This window comes from Ahaetulla prasina, chromosome 2 (assembly GCF_028640845.1).
Source record: "Ahaetulla prasina isolate Xishuangbanna chromosome 2, ASM2864084v1, whole genome shotgun sequence".
NCBI classification, from domain to species: Eukaryota; Metazoa; Chordata; class Lepidosauria; order Squamata; family Colubridae; genus Ahaetulla; species Ahaetulla prasina.
In genome coordinates, this window is record NC_080540.1 from 148881832 (window position 1) to 148899879 (window position 18048).

At 38.8% G+C, this 18048-nt stretch overlaps 1 protein-coding gene across 7 annotated transcripts in view; it reads right to left on the reverse strand.

Annotated features, from left to right (window-relative positions):
* The window catches only part of RHOT1 (ras homolog family member T1), a 51983-nt gene that overhangs the window by 24976 nt on the left and 8959 nt on the right, over nucleotides 1–18048 (reverse strand). For all 7 annotated transcript variants that reach the window (XM_058168653.1, XM_058168656.1, XM_058168658.1 and 4 more), the window contains exons 3-10: nucleotides 17638–17719; nucleotides 12670–12713; nucleotides 10084–10137; nucleotides 8540–8592; nucleotides 7436–7544; nucleotides 6176–6277; nucleotides 1052–1150; nucleotides 33–141 (exon numbers count right to left, since the gene is read on the reverse strand). In XM_058168653.1, the coding sequence (XP_058024636.1) occupies nucleotides 33–141; nucleotides 1052–1150; nucleotides 6176–6277; nucleotides 7436–7544; nucleotides 8540–8592; nucleotides 10084–10137; nucleotides 12670–12713; nucleotides 17638–17719 (652 nt within the window). The remainder of the gene's footprint in view (nucleotides 1–32; nucleotides 142–1051; nucleotides 1151–6175; nucleotides 6278–7435; nucleotides 7545–8539; nucleotides 8593–10083; nucleotides 10138–12669; nucleotides 12714–17637; nucleotides 17720–18048) is intronic.

The following is an 18048-nucleotide window of genomic DNA, read 5'->3' on the forward strand; positions in this document are numbered from 1 at the left end:
CATATAATAAAGAAAAAGAATGTAGTCCTCACCCTTCAATGTTAATCCATTGTCAACAACTCCATCACTTAGATTTTTCCTTACTACATTCTTTACATCTTCCAATGCTTGAGATGCCAGTGGTGTGTTAAAGCAAATTCTCTAAAGAAAGTAGAAATATTTGAAATCAATATTCATTGACAAAGGTTCAGTGCACTGTAAACAGCTTCCATGTCTCATGTTAGGCTCCCAATTTCATACAAGTAGCAGAGTAAGATACTAGCCCTGTGGTTAGATGTGCAGAAGCAGCATGTTGCAGCTTCTTAGCCAGCCATATGGTCAAACAGAAGCCTGTTGAACCTGTCCAACTCAGAAGATACATCACCACTTTTTTGCAAGAGAGTTCTGAATACAGAATCCACAGCACTGTTGGTAATATAGAGTGGCTATATTCTGGCATCTTATTCTTTTCTCTCTCTGCACAAAAAATGGAGATGGTGGAGTGAATCTTTAGAGCAGTGGTATTTTCCCCTGCTTTTCTTTAGGAAGAACTGAAAAAAGAAGTCCAGACATCAATGTCCCCACCCTTTGGTATATTTTCCCACTGGAGATGAGGTCAGCCGCCACCTTCCTGGATTTCTGGAAAAGCCTTAAAAACTGGTCCGGCTGGTTGGCCAGAGCCTAGATAGGTGCTTTTTATTTTTTTAACTTTTTATCATTCTGTACGCTGCCCAGAGTCACTGCAACAGTGAGACAAGTAGCATATACATGTAATAAACAACAAACAAACAAAGAATTGCTGTATCTTTGCAGAAACAGAAGCTCACTGCTCCCATCTCTCTGAAAGGAGAGGATGATAGCAGAAGTCTTGCAACATTTTCAGCCTTTGTTTCTGCAGCCACTTCCCCACCCCTCCCTTACCACCACAGTTAAAAGTCCTCTACAGTGAGCATAGTACCCTGGCCTTGCATGGCCAAAACATTAAAATATCAGCAGTGATTTCAACTGAGGTATTTCTCTTGGGATTTAATGAACAGTTCAGGATGAAACACAACAGAACGTGAAGAAATACCTGAAAGAAGTTAAGTTCTGCATCATTCAGAGTGCCATCATTATCTTGATCAGAAATTCGGAAGATCCGAGTTAAGGCTTTTATACAAGCAGGTTTCATCTACAGATTTAGGTGAACCAAAGGAATGAGGATTACTGCATTTTATTTCTCTGCCATATTTTGTTGCAATCTAAAAACTTTACAGCTTTCACAAGACACAATCAACACCCCCTCCCAAAAAATCTGAATCAATATTCTCATACATGCTACCTTCCTATCTCTTCCAAAATACTCATAGACATTTTTGTTTACATGTTGTAGATTAGTCCTCCTAAATCTGATTATTTTTCCAAAGTGTTTACAATTGATTCCCACAATTGCAGACAGATTTGCTGAGCGTCATGTGATAAAAACAATACTACATAATCTACCGACAAGTTTTAAAGGGGAAAAAAAGTATAAAGCAAACCTGATCTAATTCTTAATCTTTATCCCTAGAAGTTTGCATACTGGCCATGGCTGGGACAATGAAACCTATGATTGAAATAAATATCTAGGATATTTTAGGGGCCAAGCTGGCATTAGACTTGACAGAGATATCCAAGCAAATACAGAGGATCTTATAATCCAATCTGGGGTCAAGTATGGTAATAATTTTGCTGAATGGATCACTTATGGGTTCAATCTGCTAATGCAATGGATTGGCTAACAAGGTCAAAATAAAAAGGTCAGGTTAATGGTATTCCATAGTATTGGGTGGCTGACAAAGTCCCAATCCAGATTCCTAAAAAGCTGTGTGAGTGGAAAGAAAGGGAAGTATGCATATACAATAAAAATAAATTTCAATAAGAATAACAGTTAGCTCAGTTTTGACAAGACAAAATTCCATGATTATAGTATTTAGAACTGTACAAAGCTTTGGATTTCAATTCTGAAATGGGTCCTCCCCTCCTCATTGTCCCTGTACTATTTTACCTATCCTGAAATAAAATTCAAAAGTGACATTTTCTAGGTTACATTTGGTTTAAGGTGGTTTCGATTTTTTTTTTGTTTAGAGGTTTTTCTAAACTGGCCTCAAAATGTCACTCATAATTTAGCACGCAGGAATAAGATACATGAATTCAGCCTCATTTGCAAATCATGTTTCTTAGCTAATTAGGAGAGCTACATTTCATCCATCGAGTCTTTAAAGCATGAGAATCAATATTAATTCATCCCTCAGGTCTGCAAGCTCAAAGTATCACAACAGAAGAGGTAACCATTATGTGAGAGATTTATTAAGTATTAAGTTCCAAATTAGTCCATTGCTTTCATTTAAGATTATTCTTAATTCACAGTCGACATAAACAGAAAAGATTTCATTAAGCTGTCAAATTATACAGGAATACTCTGTGGCCCAGATGTAAGGTTAATAAATATTGACATAGGTTTGACAGATGTACATTTTGTTTTGACGTTTGTATAACTTTTATTTATTTAAAATGGATCTAAAACGGTTCTTCCTAAAATACAAAAAAAGGAAAGAAAAAAAACATGAGTTAAAAAAATCCTGTCAAAAGAAAAAATAACATAGGGAGAAAATAAAAACAGAATGGATTGAAAAAAATGCCTGAGCCCTAAATGCTTGTTAAATCAAATAATTCTTCCTCCTTAAATGGGAAGTGGACTTTTGAAGCCTAGATGCAATTCTCAGAATGCCCCACACTTTTTATTCTTAGACACAGTGCAAATTTTCTGCACCCAAGCAAATGACTGACTTGTGAGGGAAGGAAACTCACATAGAAAAGCAGTGAAGGTTTAAAAAATAGTCTGAAATGGGCCAGGAAGCAAATGTGGAGGTAATTCAACTGATACAATATTGATGTTACAAATTCCAATGATAGGTTTCAGTTAGATTCCTTACTTCCATAGATTGCAAAAAAAAAATAATAATGGAAGTTTCCAGTCTTCATAAAATAGCCATACCTACAGTGTGTTGTAATAGCCAACTTGGATTCTAGTAAACTATGCTGACATATATCCCAATGACATTTTATTAAATGTTTAATCAACATTGGCAGCACAGTGGCTCAGTGGTTAGGACGCTGGGCTTACTGGCTGGAAAGCCAGCAGCCGACATTCGAGTCCTCAGCACCATGTTCGAGTCCTCGCCCTAGTTTCTCCCAACCTAGCTGTTCAAAAACATGCAAATGTGAGTAGATTAATAGGTACCACTTTGGTGGGAAGGTAAAGCACTTTGTGATGTCATGCTGGCCACATGACCGTGAAAATGTCTTCAGATAGCACTGGCTCTATTGCCTTGAAATGGAGATAAGCACCATCACTATAGTTGGCAATGACTAGTGGAGTAAAATTCACAGGGACTCTTTAACCCCTCCCTTTTTTTTAAATCAACACCAGAGGATGAAAACTACTCTTAACCATCTTTGTTACAGAGATCTGGATCCTGGAGCATTCTCAAATCATAATATAATTCCTTCTACATGCCTTCTGAAGTCAAACATTTAAATCCAAATGAAGCTTAGACATAAACACACTGAATCCTCCCAAATTAAACTTGTATGTTAGCCAACATTTAGTTCTTCATTGTTCCCAGGTACTAATTTCAGTGAACAAAATTAGGCATTAGCCTCCAAAATACAAAGCCAGTACAAAAAGGCATCTTCAGGTAGCATCTGAGCAGAACATGAGAGCACTAAAGCTGCAAAAAAGTAACAAAAATAAAACCACACTAAATAGGCATATGATCCGCATAAACTGCTATACATCTAACATTGCAGCAACAATTTCAGTCAAAAACAAGACCAAAAACCTGGAAGAATGGAAGCTGCATCAATTAGATTCAGAATCACCTGGAATTGATCACTCAGAAATTATGATCTGAGAATAATTGAAATGATTGTTATTGAAATGCGCAAGTATCAACTCTCATGGCAGGATTCTACCCACTACCACTTTCTGACTACAGGTATCCTATTCTCCCAAAGATGATTTGAGAACAGGCAAATGTCCAGTGAGCAGGCAGAAGGCCTCACTCTTCCTAAACAGTCTGCCAATGTAATGTACGTAGGCTGCACAAGCTGAAAATTATCTACATTGACAGGAAAAAAGTGGAGTACTAGGAATGTTCATTACAATACTGTATCTATAATCAATGTGGAATCCAGGACACAATCAATTCTTCAGGTTTTTATCCACAATTATTTTTAAAGTGTTCATGTTAGAATATTGGATGTTTTCCACTTTCCTCTTCACAAGGAGCCTGTATGTCTTTGGCACTCAGAAAGGCAACACATATTGCTACTCTGTGGTCACAAATCTCTTCGTTAAGTAGACCCTAAAACAACTTCTAACTCATGCTCAAGCTTGTCATAATTTTTTCTCTATTACAGTAAAAGCCATCAATCCTGTCACTTCATTATTTCCATTTTGTAGAAAATCATAAAGTTAGGTAAGCTTTTACAAGTTGGAAAGACAGAAATCTTTGTCAACATACTAAATTATGGTTCAATAATTCACAATTAGCTAAACATTGTGCTAAACCAGCACCAAATATACAGTATAATGGCTCGGTATGATGCACCAACTCTATTGTGTCAATCTTTTGGATCTTTTCCGTATTTTAGGGAACAACCAGTGTTTTGACAGTATTGCTAGATAAGACCAAAGAGAACTAGAGCTCTCTTTGAGCTATCAGGAAATCATGCATTTTATATGATCTTTCATTTGTGAAGCGACAGGGATGCCCGCTTAACATTAAACTCTATAAAGTGAATTGATTCCCTTGCTTATGCTTGATTTTCAGAACAAACATAAAGTGATCAAGAGATTGACCTATTATGCAGTCCTTAGGAACAGTAAAGAAGAGAGCTTCAACATCATAATGAAGGCTTGTAGAATATCAGTTTGTAATTTTCAATAACATTTTGGTCTGCTTGGGAAAGGAGACTACCAGAGAGTAGAAGAAATTATTAAAAATAGGAAGATCGGTGATACATCAATTTGGAATGTTCTGACTTGGAGAAGAAGAATGGAAAGGTGAAGGTATTTCTATCTTCTTAAAATGGTATATCTGATTCTAACCACTATACCTCTCTGCCTTAAACAGCATTCACGTTTCTACCTTGGATTTTTTTTCTTCAAAAAATCTGCAGATAATAAAGCAGAAAATGGCAAAACACTGAGAACCATACGCTGAAAGATCACTTCCAAATATACTGAGGGTCTCTTAGCTTTTTAAGACTGGGAGTTATTGACAGAGATGGGTTTTATAGCACAAAAGTATCAATATACCTCTTTTTCCTCTGGACAATAGAGGGGCCCTGTAGGGTGTAAAATGGCAAAAATTTCTGCCTACTTGAAAGACTGTACACAAGAAAAATATATATTGGAATGGAGGAAGTGGATTGATTATATTCAAAATAAGTATCAGATTAAAAAATATCAATTAGTTTTTGAGTGAAGTTAGGAATTATTATGTATTAGTTTAAGAAAGAAGGGAATTGATAGTGTGATGGTGTGAAATGGAATATGTTTTATGTTATATTTTAGATTATGTTTGTTAGTTACAATACCCTGTATTCTGTTCTGGGAAGTCTCGGGGAAGGAGGCGGGAAGGGAAGACTATAAATTGATTGGTTGCCATTGTACAGGAATAATGGTAGAATTAAACAAGTTGGAATGGTGTAATGTCGGGACTGCTCGGCAAACACTCCCGAAGGAAAGGGTAAGGAAAGAGGAGTAAAGAAGGAAGAAAGTAGGTAGGTAGGTGGGTAGGGAGGAAAGAAGGAGGAGAAGAAAGGATAGGAGGAGGAGAAGGAGAAGATAGAGGGTTAGAAAGGATGGTAGTGAGAAGTGGGAAAGAGGAGGGGAAGTAGGAAAGCGAGGAGAAGGTGGTGGGGGAAGTTTAAGAAGGATGAGAAGGGAAGAAAGGATTAAAGGGGGGAGTGGCAGTCGAGCAGCCCTGACTGAGTATAATTTGAGTATAGGACTGATTGTTGGATAAGTGATTGTATTGTACACTGGTCAAATTGTGGGAATTATTATGGAAAAATAAAAAATTTTTGCAAAAAAAAAAAAAAAGAAAGAAAAAGACTGGGAGTTATTGACAGAGATGGGTTTTATAGCACAAAAGTATCAATATACCTCTTTTTCCTCTGGACAATAGAGGGGCCCTGTAGGGTGTAAAACTGCTTTCTGTGCATAATAAAACAATTCAGATATGTTCTTCAAATTCTTTGCTGAGCACTAGGGAAAAAAAATTGAGAACAGTTTTGAAACCCTTGCCACAATATGGAAGAAAAAGGCTTCATATATAGCTATTGAATTGAAAGTCTATTCATCCAAGCATTTGCATATGCTGCTTATGGTGTCATGATGGAAGAGATTTTTTTGTACCATATCAAATCACAATTTTTTTATCTCATTTAGTGTTTAAAGTTTCAGTTTGGAAACCTACTGTTATCTTGATCTCATTTTACCATATGCAATAGTTTTATTTTTATTTTTAGCTGCTTCGATTTTATTTTTAGATGCAAATCCTTGAAATTAATTAAAATGGAAAATGATTTCAGAATACCTGGGCAGTAAAAACAGTTACATTACTATTTCCTTTAATTATATTTTAATCTAATTTCCAAATAAATACTCTTCCCCAAAGCAGCTTATGTTTTAAAAAACCTGCTGATTTACAATCTGGAAAGACATTTTAAAAAAACAAATGGTTGCTAAAAATGGCATTTGTATTCAGTTGTGAACAGATTTCTTTTTTTGCTGTTGCTAGTGATTCTGGGGAAAAGGAGTTCCCTGTATCTGCCTTTTTCTGATCAATACAGATAGTCCTCAACATATGATCACAATCGAGCCCAAAATTTCTGTTGTTAAGTGAGACATTTATTAAGTGAGTGTTGCCCCGTTTTACAACCTTTCTCACCACACTTAACTGAATCGCTGCAGTTGATTAGTTAGTGATCCGGTTGTGAAGTGAATCTGGTTTCCCCATTGACTTTGCTTGTCAGAAGGTTGCAAAAGCGGATCACGTGATCCTGGGACACAGCAACGGTCATAAGTAAGAACCAGTTGCCAAGCATCTGAATTTTGATCATATGATCATCAGGATGCTGCAAAGGTCATAACTGTGAAAAATGGTCACAAGTCACTTTTTTTAGTGCCATCATAAATTTGCACGGTCACTAAATGAACTGTTGTAAGTCAAGGACTACACCTGTAGCCAAAGCACAGCTGTTCTCTTGGTATTTTCGAGACACAACCTCCCAACAGTCCCTTATTCCCCCAGTTGGTACAGCAGGTGCTTCCCTCTACTACTGCAATCCTAGATTTATTTAAAACTAGAATTCTGATTTCCATGAAATAACTATGAATACCCACAAACATGTTTTTTAATACCTCTACACAAGTTTCAATCTCTGTGTACTGGTTCATGATGGGAAGGATGGTTTCCATGCTACTGTATTCAACCAGGTCTGACTTGTTTCCAACCAATATAAGCGGAAGCCTGAAAAAAAAAATTAGAAGTTCTCACACTGAAAAATTGAAACAAATTTAGATAGCTCATAAGAATACAGCAAGAAAAACTATTATTTGCTGTTCAAATTGGTATTCAAATTCTAGCCCCAATATTATACCATAGTAAGGGAAGATAATTTCTGAAGTGATAGGAACATCTCTCAAATCAACAACGTGTAGTTTTAGCCTTTTAATACTGTAAGCTGCCCAGAGTTACCCTGTAATAAAATAGATGGCCAATAAATAAATAAATATGTGAAATTGAAATTTCTGGTTTCTTTGGCCATAAAACACAATAGTTTTAACTAAGAAATTGGTTATATGGCTGGTTTGCAGGCTATGAATTTAAATACCTTATACCGTACAAAAGAATGCCACACAGCATTTCAATTATGTTTCAAATGTAACTTTAGCATCTAATACTGGTAGTTTAAGTGTATTTAAGTTTAAAATTATCACCTGGATTAGACTATATATATGTATGTATGTATGGATGTATGTATTTTCACTGAATTACCCAAATTCCCTTACTGATTTCAAACCATGTGCAAACTCTCACAGCCAGTGGAGCATAATGATTATTAGTGCTGTAGGACTAGACTGGAAAGCTGAATTAAAGTCCTCCCATAGCCATGGAAGCTCACTGGATAACTCTGGGTCATTCTTTCTCAGCCCAATCAACTTCAGAGTCTTATGGTTGTAAGGAAAATTACAGGAGAATGCTATGTACACTACTTTGAACTCCTGGATGAAAAGCTAGATATAAATCTAACATAAAATAAATACAATTATTTTTTAAACTTCAATTCCAGATATCTAAGCAATTCCCAACAGTGCTGTAGCAAGCAAGCTAATGAAAAGCTTAAGAAATGCACCTTGAGCTTATCAATAATCTTCCTCTAAAATGTAATTATAATTGGAGTCTCAATCTTAATAATATTTAATATTTCACTATTTGAGCTTAAAACAGATCTTAATGTGCACCTGCTGTCTTTGTCTGTTCTTTCATTGATGAGAGGGATCCATCGGCTTGTTACCTAAAGCAATAAATCAATATTCCCTTTTAAAAGTTAAGCTACACTGTTCACTTCATTATATATTTCTATTTTGCTATTAGTTTTCTGAATGTTTAAATTCATTTGAAGAAGAGTGAAAGTGCAACAGGTTTGAACAAATAGGCAGTACAAGGTAATCCTTATGGCTGTTACAAAAATTAAGTTTGCTTTCCTTCACTAATAATTGTGAAGTGATACATTCTAGTGTCAAATGAAGGGGGTAAAAATAGAACAAAACCCCCATTCAGCATAACTATATGCCCAGAAAATAAATAATCTGCTAGGTAGGAACTGCACATTGTCCTCGCTGATATCCACTAATACTACAATCATTTTCCCCCACCCCAAAATGAGTGCAACTTTCTAAATAATTGGATTTTTTTCAAATTCTAACATGATTATCTCATGCAACATCCACTGAATTCAAACTACTTTTTCATTCCATGCCTAAATATCAATGTATCAACACTAATAATATAGATAAGTTATTCTAAAAAAAATATCAGAAGATTGTATCAGAGAAACTAACAACACTCTGGAGTTCTTGGTGCTCTCTAAGATTCACTGTTTGCTGCAGATGTTTCATTACCCAACTAGGTAATGCTAATGAGTATTGGATTTCCTCCCTGTTTATATATATTAGCTTGCTCTGCCAGTATTGGTGGGAATGTAGTTTTCTCCTTAGCAGTTCCATCAGTGTTTTTCTTGTTTCTCTGGTTTGCTTGGCATTCAGCCAAATTCAAAAATGCTAGGGAATTCAGGCAATCAGCCATTAATAACACATAGAAATAAACCATATTTGAACACCGTTTACAAAGAGACAACAAAAAGCTAAGGAGACCAAAAAAACAGGACCTATTACTCCCCAACAGCCAATATCCAGATAAGCAGGGATTAATCAAGACACTCAGATAATCAAGCAGAAAACAATGTCTAATCAAGGAACTATGTCACAATCAACACTGGCAGGGCAAATTACTGTGTGTATACAGGACCAAACCTCACACTGGCCTTGATGTTAGTTTTGATGATGTTACCTAATAGGGTAATGAAATGTCTAGAAACAAATAACCAGAGAGCATCAAGGACTCCACAATTCAATCATAAGCTACATACGTCCTACTCAAACTAAAAAAATGGTATTCTGTGGCATTTAAACTTTATTTAAATTACTTTAGAGATGGGATCCCTAGTTTTTTCATCTGAATCATTCAATATGTTAAATTTAAAAAAACAGCAAAGTATGCTCTTTCATTAGACAATTGCAGTGAAAGGGCCACACTTTGTCTATCAAGAAAACAAAGCAATTCTGCCACACCTTTTAGGACTAAATAAGAAAATATCCATTTGGATTGTAGAAAATTAAGAAAGACAAATTCATCATATCTTTCAAAATGGCAAAACAAACATATTCAAGGTCAAGAAATATGTTATATTAATATCTGGACAAAATAAAAAGTGCTTTCCTCATACCTTATCAATTGAATTCTTGTTGTTAACTGCATATACTATGCAAATTACATTTGCCTGGGACAAAGAAGAAACAAATGGTTTATAACTGTAAGGTTTTCCTAGCAAATATCTTAAAAGACATTATGAAAAGCCATTTGATAGTTTCTACTGATATTCAATAAATATGAGATATTATAATTGTGAAGCAGCAATTTGCTGGTAGGTTTTGTACCGTGGGCATAAAGAATAAAAATACAAATAAATACATCTATTTTTAAAAATTGAAACTTAAATGTAATTTAGTGAATCTAGTTTGGTGTTTGTTTGGTGAAGATTAGAAAAATCATAAATGGATTTGCGAGGATATAAAATCATATGTTTCAAAGAGAACTATACTCGCAAACAAATTCACTGACTTTCCCACCAAAATTTATCAGTAAAAGTTTCAGCATCTGAAAAAAGCAGCCTATTATTTCAACAGAAACTCTTCTGCTTGTGCAAAGGGCATTTTTTTCTCCATCTTTTTCCTTTCTTATTCTTTCATTGTTCCATGGGATGAGTGTTCAGAGGTTAGATTGAAAAAATTTCAATCCATAAAAGGAAGTCTGCTCATTATTCATCAAATCAAGACAAAGATCCGTTAGTTTATTTTTAAATCATCTTGTACGCCCATTCTAGTCCAAGAAAGGCTGCCTGTGATCATTCATGCCTTAGTCACTTCCCAATTGGATTACTGCAATATATTCTACAGTGATATCCTTGAAAAATGTCCAGAAGCTTCAACTGATCCATATCCAATTCTGAGTGCATTGGATGCAGTTTGTATTATTCCTGTGTTTCCCTGCTATTGTGGGTGCTACACTGGGCCCCGGTACAATTCTGGATATAATTCAATGTACCATACTTTTCGGAATATAAGACAAACCTTTTCCCCCTCTAAAAGAGGGTGGAAATGTTGATGTGTCTTACACACTGAATTCAGCCATTTTTGGCCTCCCGAAGCCCTGCCCCACATGTCCTGTTTTTGCAAAAAACTGGCCTGTTTTTCGCAAAAACGGGGCGCACAGAGGCTTTGGGAGGCCTGCAGAGTGCTCCTGTGGGCTGGGGAGGGCAAAACCCTTTTTTTTTCTTCCTTACCTCTTTGAAATCTTGGTGCATCTTATTTTATAGTCCGAAAAATCGGTAGTTATTGCCTTTAAAGCCTTGCACAGCACAGAATTAAATGACTTATGAAACTGCACCTCCCCAAAGGTTGCAGTTTTCCAACCCGATCTGATAAAGTGGGCATGCTCCAGGTCCCACCTATTAAACGTCATCTGATGGGACCTAGGAGACATGCCCATTCTGTTGTAGTGCCTGTCATGCATAATAATTTCCTCAAGATCAGAAATATCCCAACATTCCAGGTGTTCGGGAAGGTCATAAAGACCTGGGTCTTCCCTCAGTTGCTGGGATGTTAGTTGTGCCCATCAGCTGCATTGTGAGTTTGTTCAGGCGCCTGCCTATGGTATTATGGCTATTTTTTAACTTAGTTTGTATTTGTGTTTTGAGGTTTTATTGTATATTTTTGGTGAATTGTTGTTAGAAACCCAGGGTTAGGTATTTAAAATTGATGGCCGTGTAAAAATTTCTAAATGAATTTATAGAAAATATTTTTGCTTAAGTTTTTCCCCCTCACCATTTTGGCATGGAGGACTTTGAAAACCTGGGCCGGTTCTTGACAATCACACAGCTGCAAGGATATACTTTACTAAACAGTTAAGACATTTCAACTGACAGTCTAATGGGAAGAAGGGAGAGTGAGGATGTTTTATAGCCCGAGGATAAATTCATCATGGTACAGGCTTTCCTCATTCCTACATTAGGACTCAGATAAATCATGTCTTTTAAAAGATGATGTTGAAAATCTGGCTCCTTTAAAGCAACCAAATCACTCTGAAGCTGTAACATAAATGTATTAAGCCTGCAAACAAACAAAAAAAACTGTGTACACTGGGCTCCCAGCACAGCACTTGCAGCTTACAAAGTAGCCTTGGGCAAAAACAGAATCAGAGCTTATATATCTTTGACCTACTGTATTTCAAAGACAAGACAAAGAAAAAGGCAGACCCAGTGTAAATTACAGCATGATACTGGAATGCTTTTGAAAATCCCATCTGGAAGGCCTTCTCCTTATTTATCCTGTCTTACTAGGTAGCATGTCAGTTGAGAAGTTGAGAAGAGTTAAATTTGAGAAGAGGTAAAGAGAAGAGAAGTTGAGAAGAGTTAAAGTTGAGAAGAGGTAAATATAAACCATTCGGTTTACTGGATCTCTGGTTCCTGTCTGATTTTTTCCTGTCAGGGTCAATCCAGCTTGTTGGGAATATTTCACTATAAGGGTACTTTAAGTAATTCACATATAAGGGTGGATGAGGCAGGCAATGGGTAGGTTTGGTAGTGAACCCAGCTCACATGTGTAAGGAGAGGAGGTACTTTTTATCACACGGTCATTTCATAATAATCGGAATGATTCTGGCTTTTCTTGTGGAAAGAAATTTACCTGGGAACCAAGTTACACAAAACAGGTAAATCACAACTATTTCAGGACAGAAAACACATTCCACTCACCTGAGATATTTCATGATGGAGCTGTTCATCGCTTTGCTCATATTCTGCATTGAATAGAATGTCACAATTATTATTGATCTAAATGATCAAAGAAAGGCCACTAAGTACAGTTAAATAGTAAGAGACAAAACGTTTGCCACTCCTAATCTGACTTTTGGTTGCAAAGGCATTATCTCAAGTGCAAATTCTTTTTTATTTTGTACTTTGTAGTATTCACAAACAAGTAAAGCAAGAATACAATAGAATGTATTTATTCACTACAGCATTAAAATGTGCCTTTTTTCTCTTCAAACACATATTTTAATGTTTTTAGCAATTTCTGCACCCTCATTTTCTAAAAAAACCTAATTCTACAGGTTATAGTGTACTGTATCGACTGTAAGCAGATGCTCCCCAGGACTGCAAAGCAATTTGCAATAGTGTTTGGTTACTCACTTGGCAATTGCTTTTGAAAATAGCTCTGAATATACATAAAACCACAGACATGTGGCCATAGATTAAAATCACATTAAATCTGCAATAAAATATTGAATGCTATATTCACTGTTAACAACTGATTTTCAAGATGCTCCATTACACATTGCCCTAAGCATTTGCACACAAGTTGGGTTATAAAATAAATAAATTTCCACATACTATTCTAACTTTTTGTCACCAAGCACATTCCCAAGCCATGTGATCTGCTATTCTACTTGTACTTTCTATCAACCTATTAAAAGCCAACTAGGAAGTCCTTGTCTTTGGCTGATCTCATTTTGACTAGACAAACACTAGCATTCTACAGCCAGAGAAAACAAAGATCATTTAAACATGCAGGTTCAATGTATTGGAAAAATAATGTCTTAAGTTATTCTTTTGATTGTGCAACGTAAGACAGTCCTTGATCAATTATTTATTTTCCAGTCTCCCAAGTAAAGTTAGATAAAATGGGAAATAATAAAAAAGAGAATGGGGAATACATTAAAAGCTTGAGGAGGAGGTAGTATTTGTTAAATGTGAATGTCCTTTATATTTCAATGTGCATCACTTGCACAACGTGACATAACATAACAGCAAAATTATGTAATCAAGTAAGTTATGCCTGCACTGAATTCAGATCTAGGAGACTTATCCACTAAATGAGGTTAGACTGTCTGCTAAATTGGGGTGATATCTGGATTAAAATGTTGCGTGCTAAATGTAAAATCTGTTAAATCAAGCACCGTAAAAACCATGGTTTTATAACAAAGTGTCACAATAAAGAATTATCAGAGTGAGGATAACAAATAAACTTCCACCACTAATTCTTGCTTCTAATCTTAAAAATTATTTGACAAATGGGAACTTTCTGCATTTACTACAGCTTATAAACGAATTTAATAGAAAAAAAAATACAAGGTCACTTCTAAGAAAGTGATGTTTGGTAAAGTAGTGCTTCCCCCATTGACTTTTCCAGCTTCTCCCTTTGCTTGTCGGAAGCCGGCTGGGATGGTTATAAATGGTGATCATATGACCCCAGGACAGTTCAACTGTCATAAATACATGCTAGTTGCCAAGTGCCTGAATTTTGATCACATGACGATGGGGATGCTGCAACAGCCATAAGTATGAAAACCAGTCATAAGTCACTTTTTTCAATGGCATTGTAACTTCAAATGGCCACTAAACGAATGGTTGTTAAGTCAAGGACAACCTTTATACTTTCCAATTTTCAATTCAATATCTCAGTTTTCAAGAAAATTTTTGAAGTGCGCTGATACGTTGTATGGCAATGCACATATGTAAGATTAAAGAAACAAGCTGGGATTTCTCTTCATGCCAAGTAGTATCCTAAATGAATGTATTGATATTAATTTGGATGTTTCTCCAGACTAAAAAGTAGAGAATATTTATCAATATTCAACAAAATGTATGAAGCACCATATGGATGCAGATTATTATAATAGGCAATTCTAAGTTTGTGTTACATTGGGTGGAGTCTAAATTCCCTAACTAGAACCCTAAATACCTAGTGCTTTATAGTTACAAACAGGTGACAGACAGGCACCTGGCTATTTTATAGTTATTTCATAATTCAGCTGCCATGCATCTTCTCCATTATCTTCCTATCTTAAAAAAAAATATATCCCCATTTCATCTGCTTCATGACATCTAGAAAGCTGCCAGAAAATACTGGCTCTGTTGGGAAAATGTCAGAGGAAATGGATCCATTTAACAGAAGTAGATCTTATAAACCTGGCTTGTCAAAAACGGATCATGCCAGACTAATATTGCATTCTTTGATAAAGTGACAAAATTAGTGGACCAGAGGAATTGTCAATATAATTTACGTGGACTTCAGTAAGGGATTTGACAAAGTAGACCATAACCTACTACTAGATAAAGTAGAAAGTAGAAAAATATGGGTAAGACAGCATCACCACCAGATGGATTTGTAACTGGCTGACCAACCACCTACAACATGTAGTCCTCAATGGAACTACATCTACATGGAGGGAAGTATGCAGGGGAGTACCCCAAGGTTCTGTTTTAGGCCCAGTACTCTTCAACATCTTCATCAATGATTTGGATGAGGGGATAGATGGGGAATTCATCAAATTTGCAAATGACACCAAGCTGGCAGGAATAGCCAACGCTCCAGAAGATAGGCTTAAGATACAGAAAGATCTTGACAGACTTGAGCATGGGGCGCTATCTAAAAAAAAATGAAATTCAATGGTGAAAAAAGTAGAGTTCTACATTTAGGCAAGAAAAACAAAATGTACACGTATAGTTATGCGGTGCCTTGCTCAATAGTAGTAACTATGAGAGGGATCTTGGAGTCCTAGTGGACAACCATTTAAATATGAGCCAGCAGCGTGCAGCAGCTGCCAAAAAAGCCAACACAGTTCTAGGCTACATAAACCGAGGGATAAAATCAAGATCGCGTGAAGTGTTAATTCAACTTTATAATGCCTTGATAAGGCCAGACATGGAATACTGCATCCAGGTTTGGTCGCCACAATGTAAAAAAAAAATGTGGAGACTCTAGAAAGAGTGCAGAGAAGAGCAACAAAGATGATTAGGGGCTTGGAGGCTAAAACATATGAAGAATGGTTGCAGGAACTGGGTATGTCTAGTTCAGGGGTGTCCAAAGTGTTTTGAGTGAGGGCCAAATACAGAAAAATAAGCAAAGGCCTGGGCCACGGGGGAGGGGGGGGGATTTTTGTACCAGTTCTGTGGGCGTGGCTTATTTTGGGGTGTGGCTTGGTGGTCATGTGACTGGTGGGCGTGGCTAACTCCTCATGTGACTGAGTGGATGTGGCTATGGGCATAGAAACCTAAATACATAGAGACCTAAATACTGACAGCGGCTACCAGTAATCCTCGGCTTGCAACCACTCATTTAGCGACCAATACAACAGCACTGAAAAAAGTGACTTACCACCAGTCTTTGCATTTATGACCTTCGCAGCATCCCCAGTTACATCAAAAGTCAAGCTTTTGGCAACCAGCATGTATTTACTCGGGGTTTTCCGTCCGTCGCGAACTCTCTTCCCACTGAGGGAGACACAGCAGCCAATGGAGGGACTCCGGGGAGGCCCAGGCGAGGCCCGCACCGCTTCCTCGCAGCCACTCAGGTGTGCCACGCGGCTCCCACCCAGGCCAGAAAGGGACGGGGCTAACTAGGGGGCGAGAGTGGGCGGGCACCGGCCCCTCCTCTGAACGCCGAGTGGTGGCGGGCGCGCGGCGCTGCCGGCGGCGGCGGCAAATGGGAGCAGGCGAGCCCGGCCATGTCACGGGCCGGCACACGGGCCCGCGGCTGAGGAAAAGCGGAGCGTGTGGCGGGCGCGCGGCGCTGCCGGCGGCGCATGGAGGCGATGCCTTGCCGCGACCGGCGTGGTGGGCCGGCGGGGCAGAGGCGGGATGCGGCGGCGGCGGCGGCGGGCCTCGGCAGCTGCGCCGCCGCCCCGGGCCCGGGCAGCGGTGACAGCCTGAGCCCGGACAGCAGCAGCAGCAGCGCCGACGGCAGCCGATGCTGCTGCGCTGGCGGGAACGGCTGCTGTGCGGGCGACGGGGGCGCCGAGGAGGCCACGGCCACGTCGGCGGCGGCGGCGCGTCACGACTGGCCGGGGTCGGCGGCGGGCCCGCTCCAACTCCTGCCCATGAACGACCAGATCCGGGAGCTGCAGACCATCATCCGCGACAAGTAAGCGCCCCCTGAGCGCGTGCAGAGCGCCGCGCCCGGAGAGGATCCCGCGCGGGGCTGGGAAGCAGAGCGCCTCGCCCGCCTGGCTTCCGGGGCTGCAGCCCCGCGTGGGGACGATGGGCGTCGCCGCCCGCCCGCCTCTTCCTCTGTCTGGTGGGCCGGGCTGGAGCCATGGGCGTCCTGGGCGCCCCCTACAGCCCAGTGGCGGAATGGCCGGCCCGCAGCCCCAGGTGGGCGGGGATCGCCTCAGCGGAGCCACTCCGCATCTGCAACCGGGCGAGCGGCGGCTTCCTTGGGGGCCAGGACGGGGGCCGCACCCCACTGTCCACCGAGAATTTGCTGCGGGCCAATAAAAACTGACCCGCGGGCCGCAGTTGGCCCGCGGGCCGTAGTTTGGACACCCCTGGTCTAGTTTAATGAAAAGGAGTAGGGGAGACACGATAGCAATGTTCCAATTATCTCAGGGGCTGCCACAAATAAGAGGGAGTCAAGCTATTCTCCAAAGCACCTGAGGGCAGGGCAGGAAGCAATGAGTGGAAACTAATCAAGGAGAGAAGCAACTTAGAACTAAAGAGAAATTTTCTGACAGTTAGAACAATTAATCAGTGGGCCAACTTGCCTCCAGAAGTTGTGAATACTCCAACATTGGAAGTTTTTAAGAAGATGTTGGATAACCATTTGTCTGAAGTGGTGTAGGGTTTCCTGCCTAAGCAGGGAATTGTTCTTCAATGCCTCCATTCCCAGAGCAGCCAAACCATAATGTATGTCTCTTTTTTAATTTGTAAAAACAGAGGCATTACCTGAATAATCCACTATATGGGTTGGCACTCTTTCTGGGGTAACATCAGCTGGGATAGTGATTTCTTCAGCTCGTGGAGGGACCTTGGTGTATGAAAAAGAGAAATCTTAGTTAAATGCTCAATTATTACATAAATTGCAAAGTTTGTAACCTGTAATAGCAGAAACTAAGCAATTATCTATGATACATCCCCCCCACTTAATCAGGAAACTACAAACCCAGTTAAATAATATAAGGTTTTACCATTTGCCACCTTATTTGGTTTCGCCAGTCTCCGTTACGGAAATTCAACATTGCACATTTCTTACCATAAAAAATCTAGTTTGTTCCAAAGTCATTTTATGACTGCTACATAAATTGCTATTTCTAACAATTCCAAGTACTTCTGCTACACAACTTTCTAATCAATGAA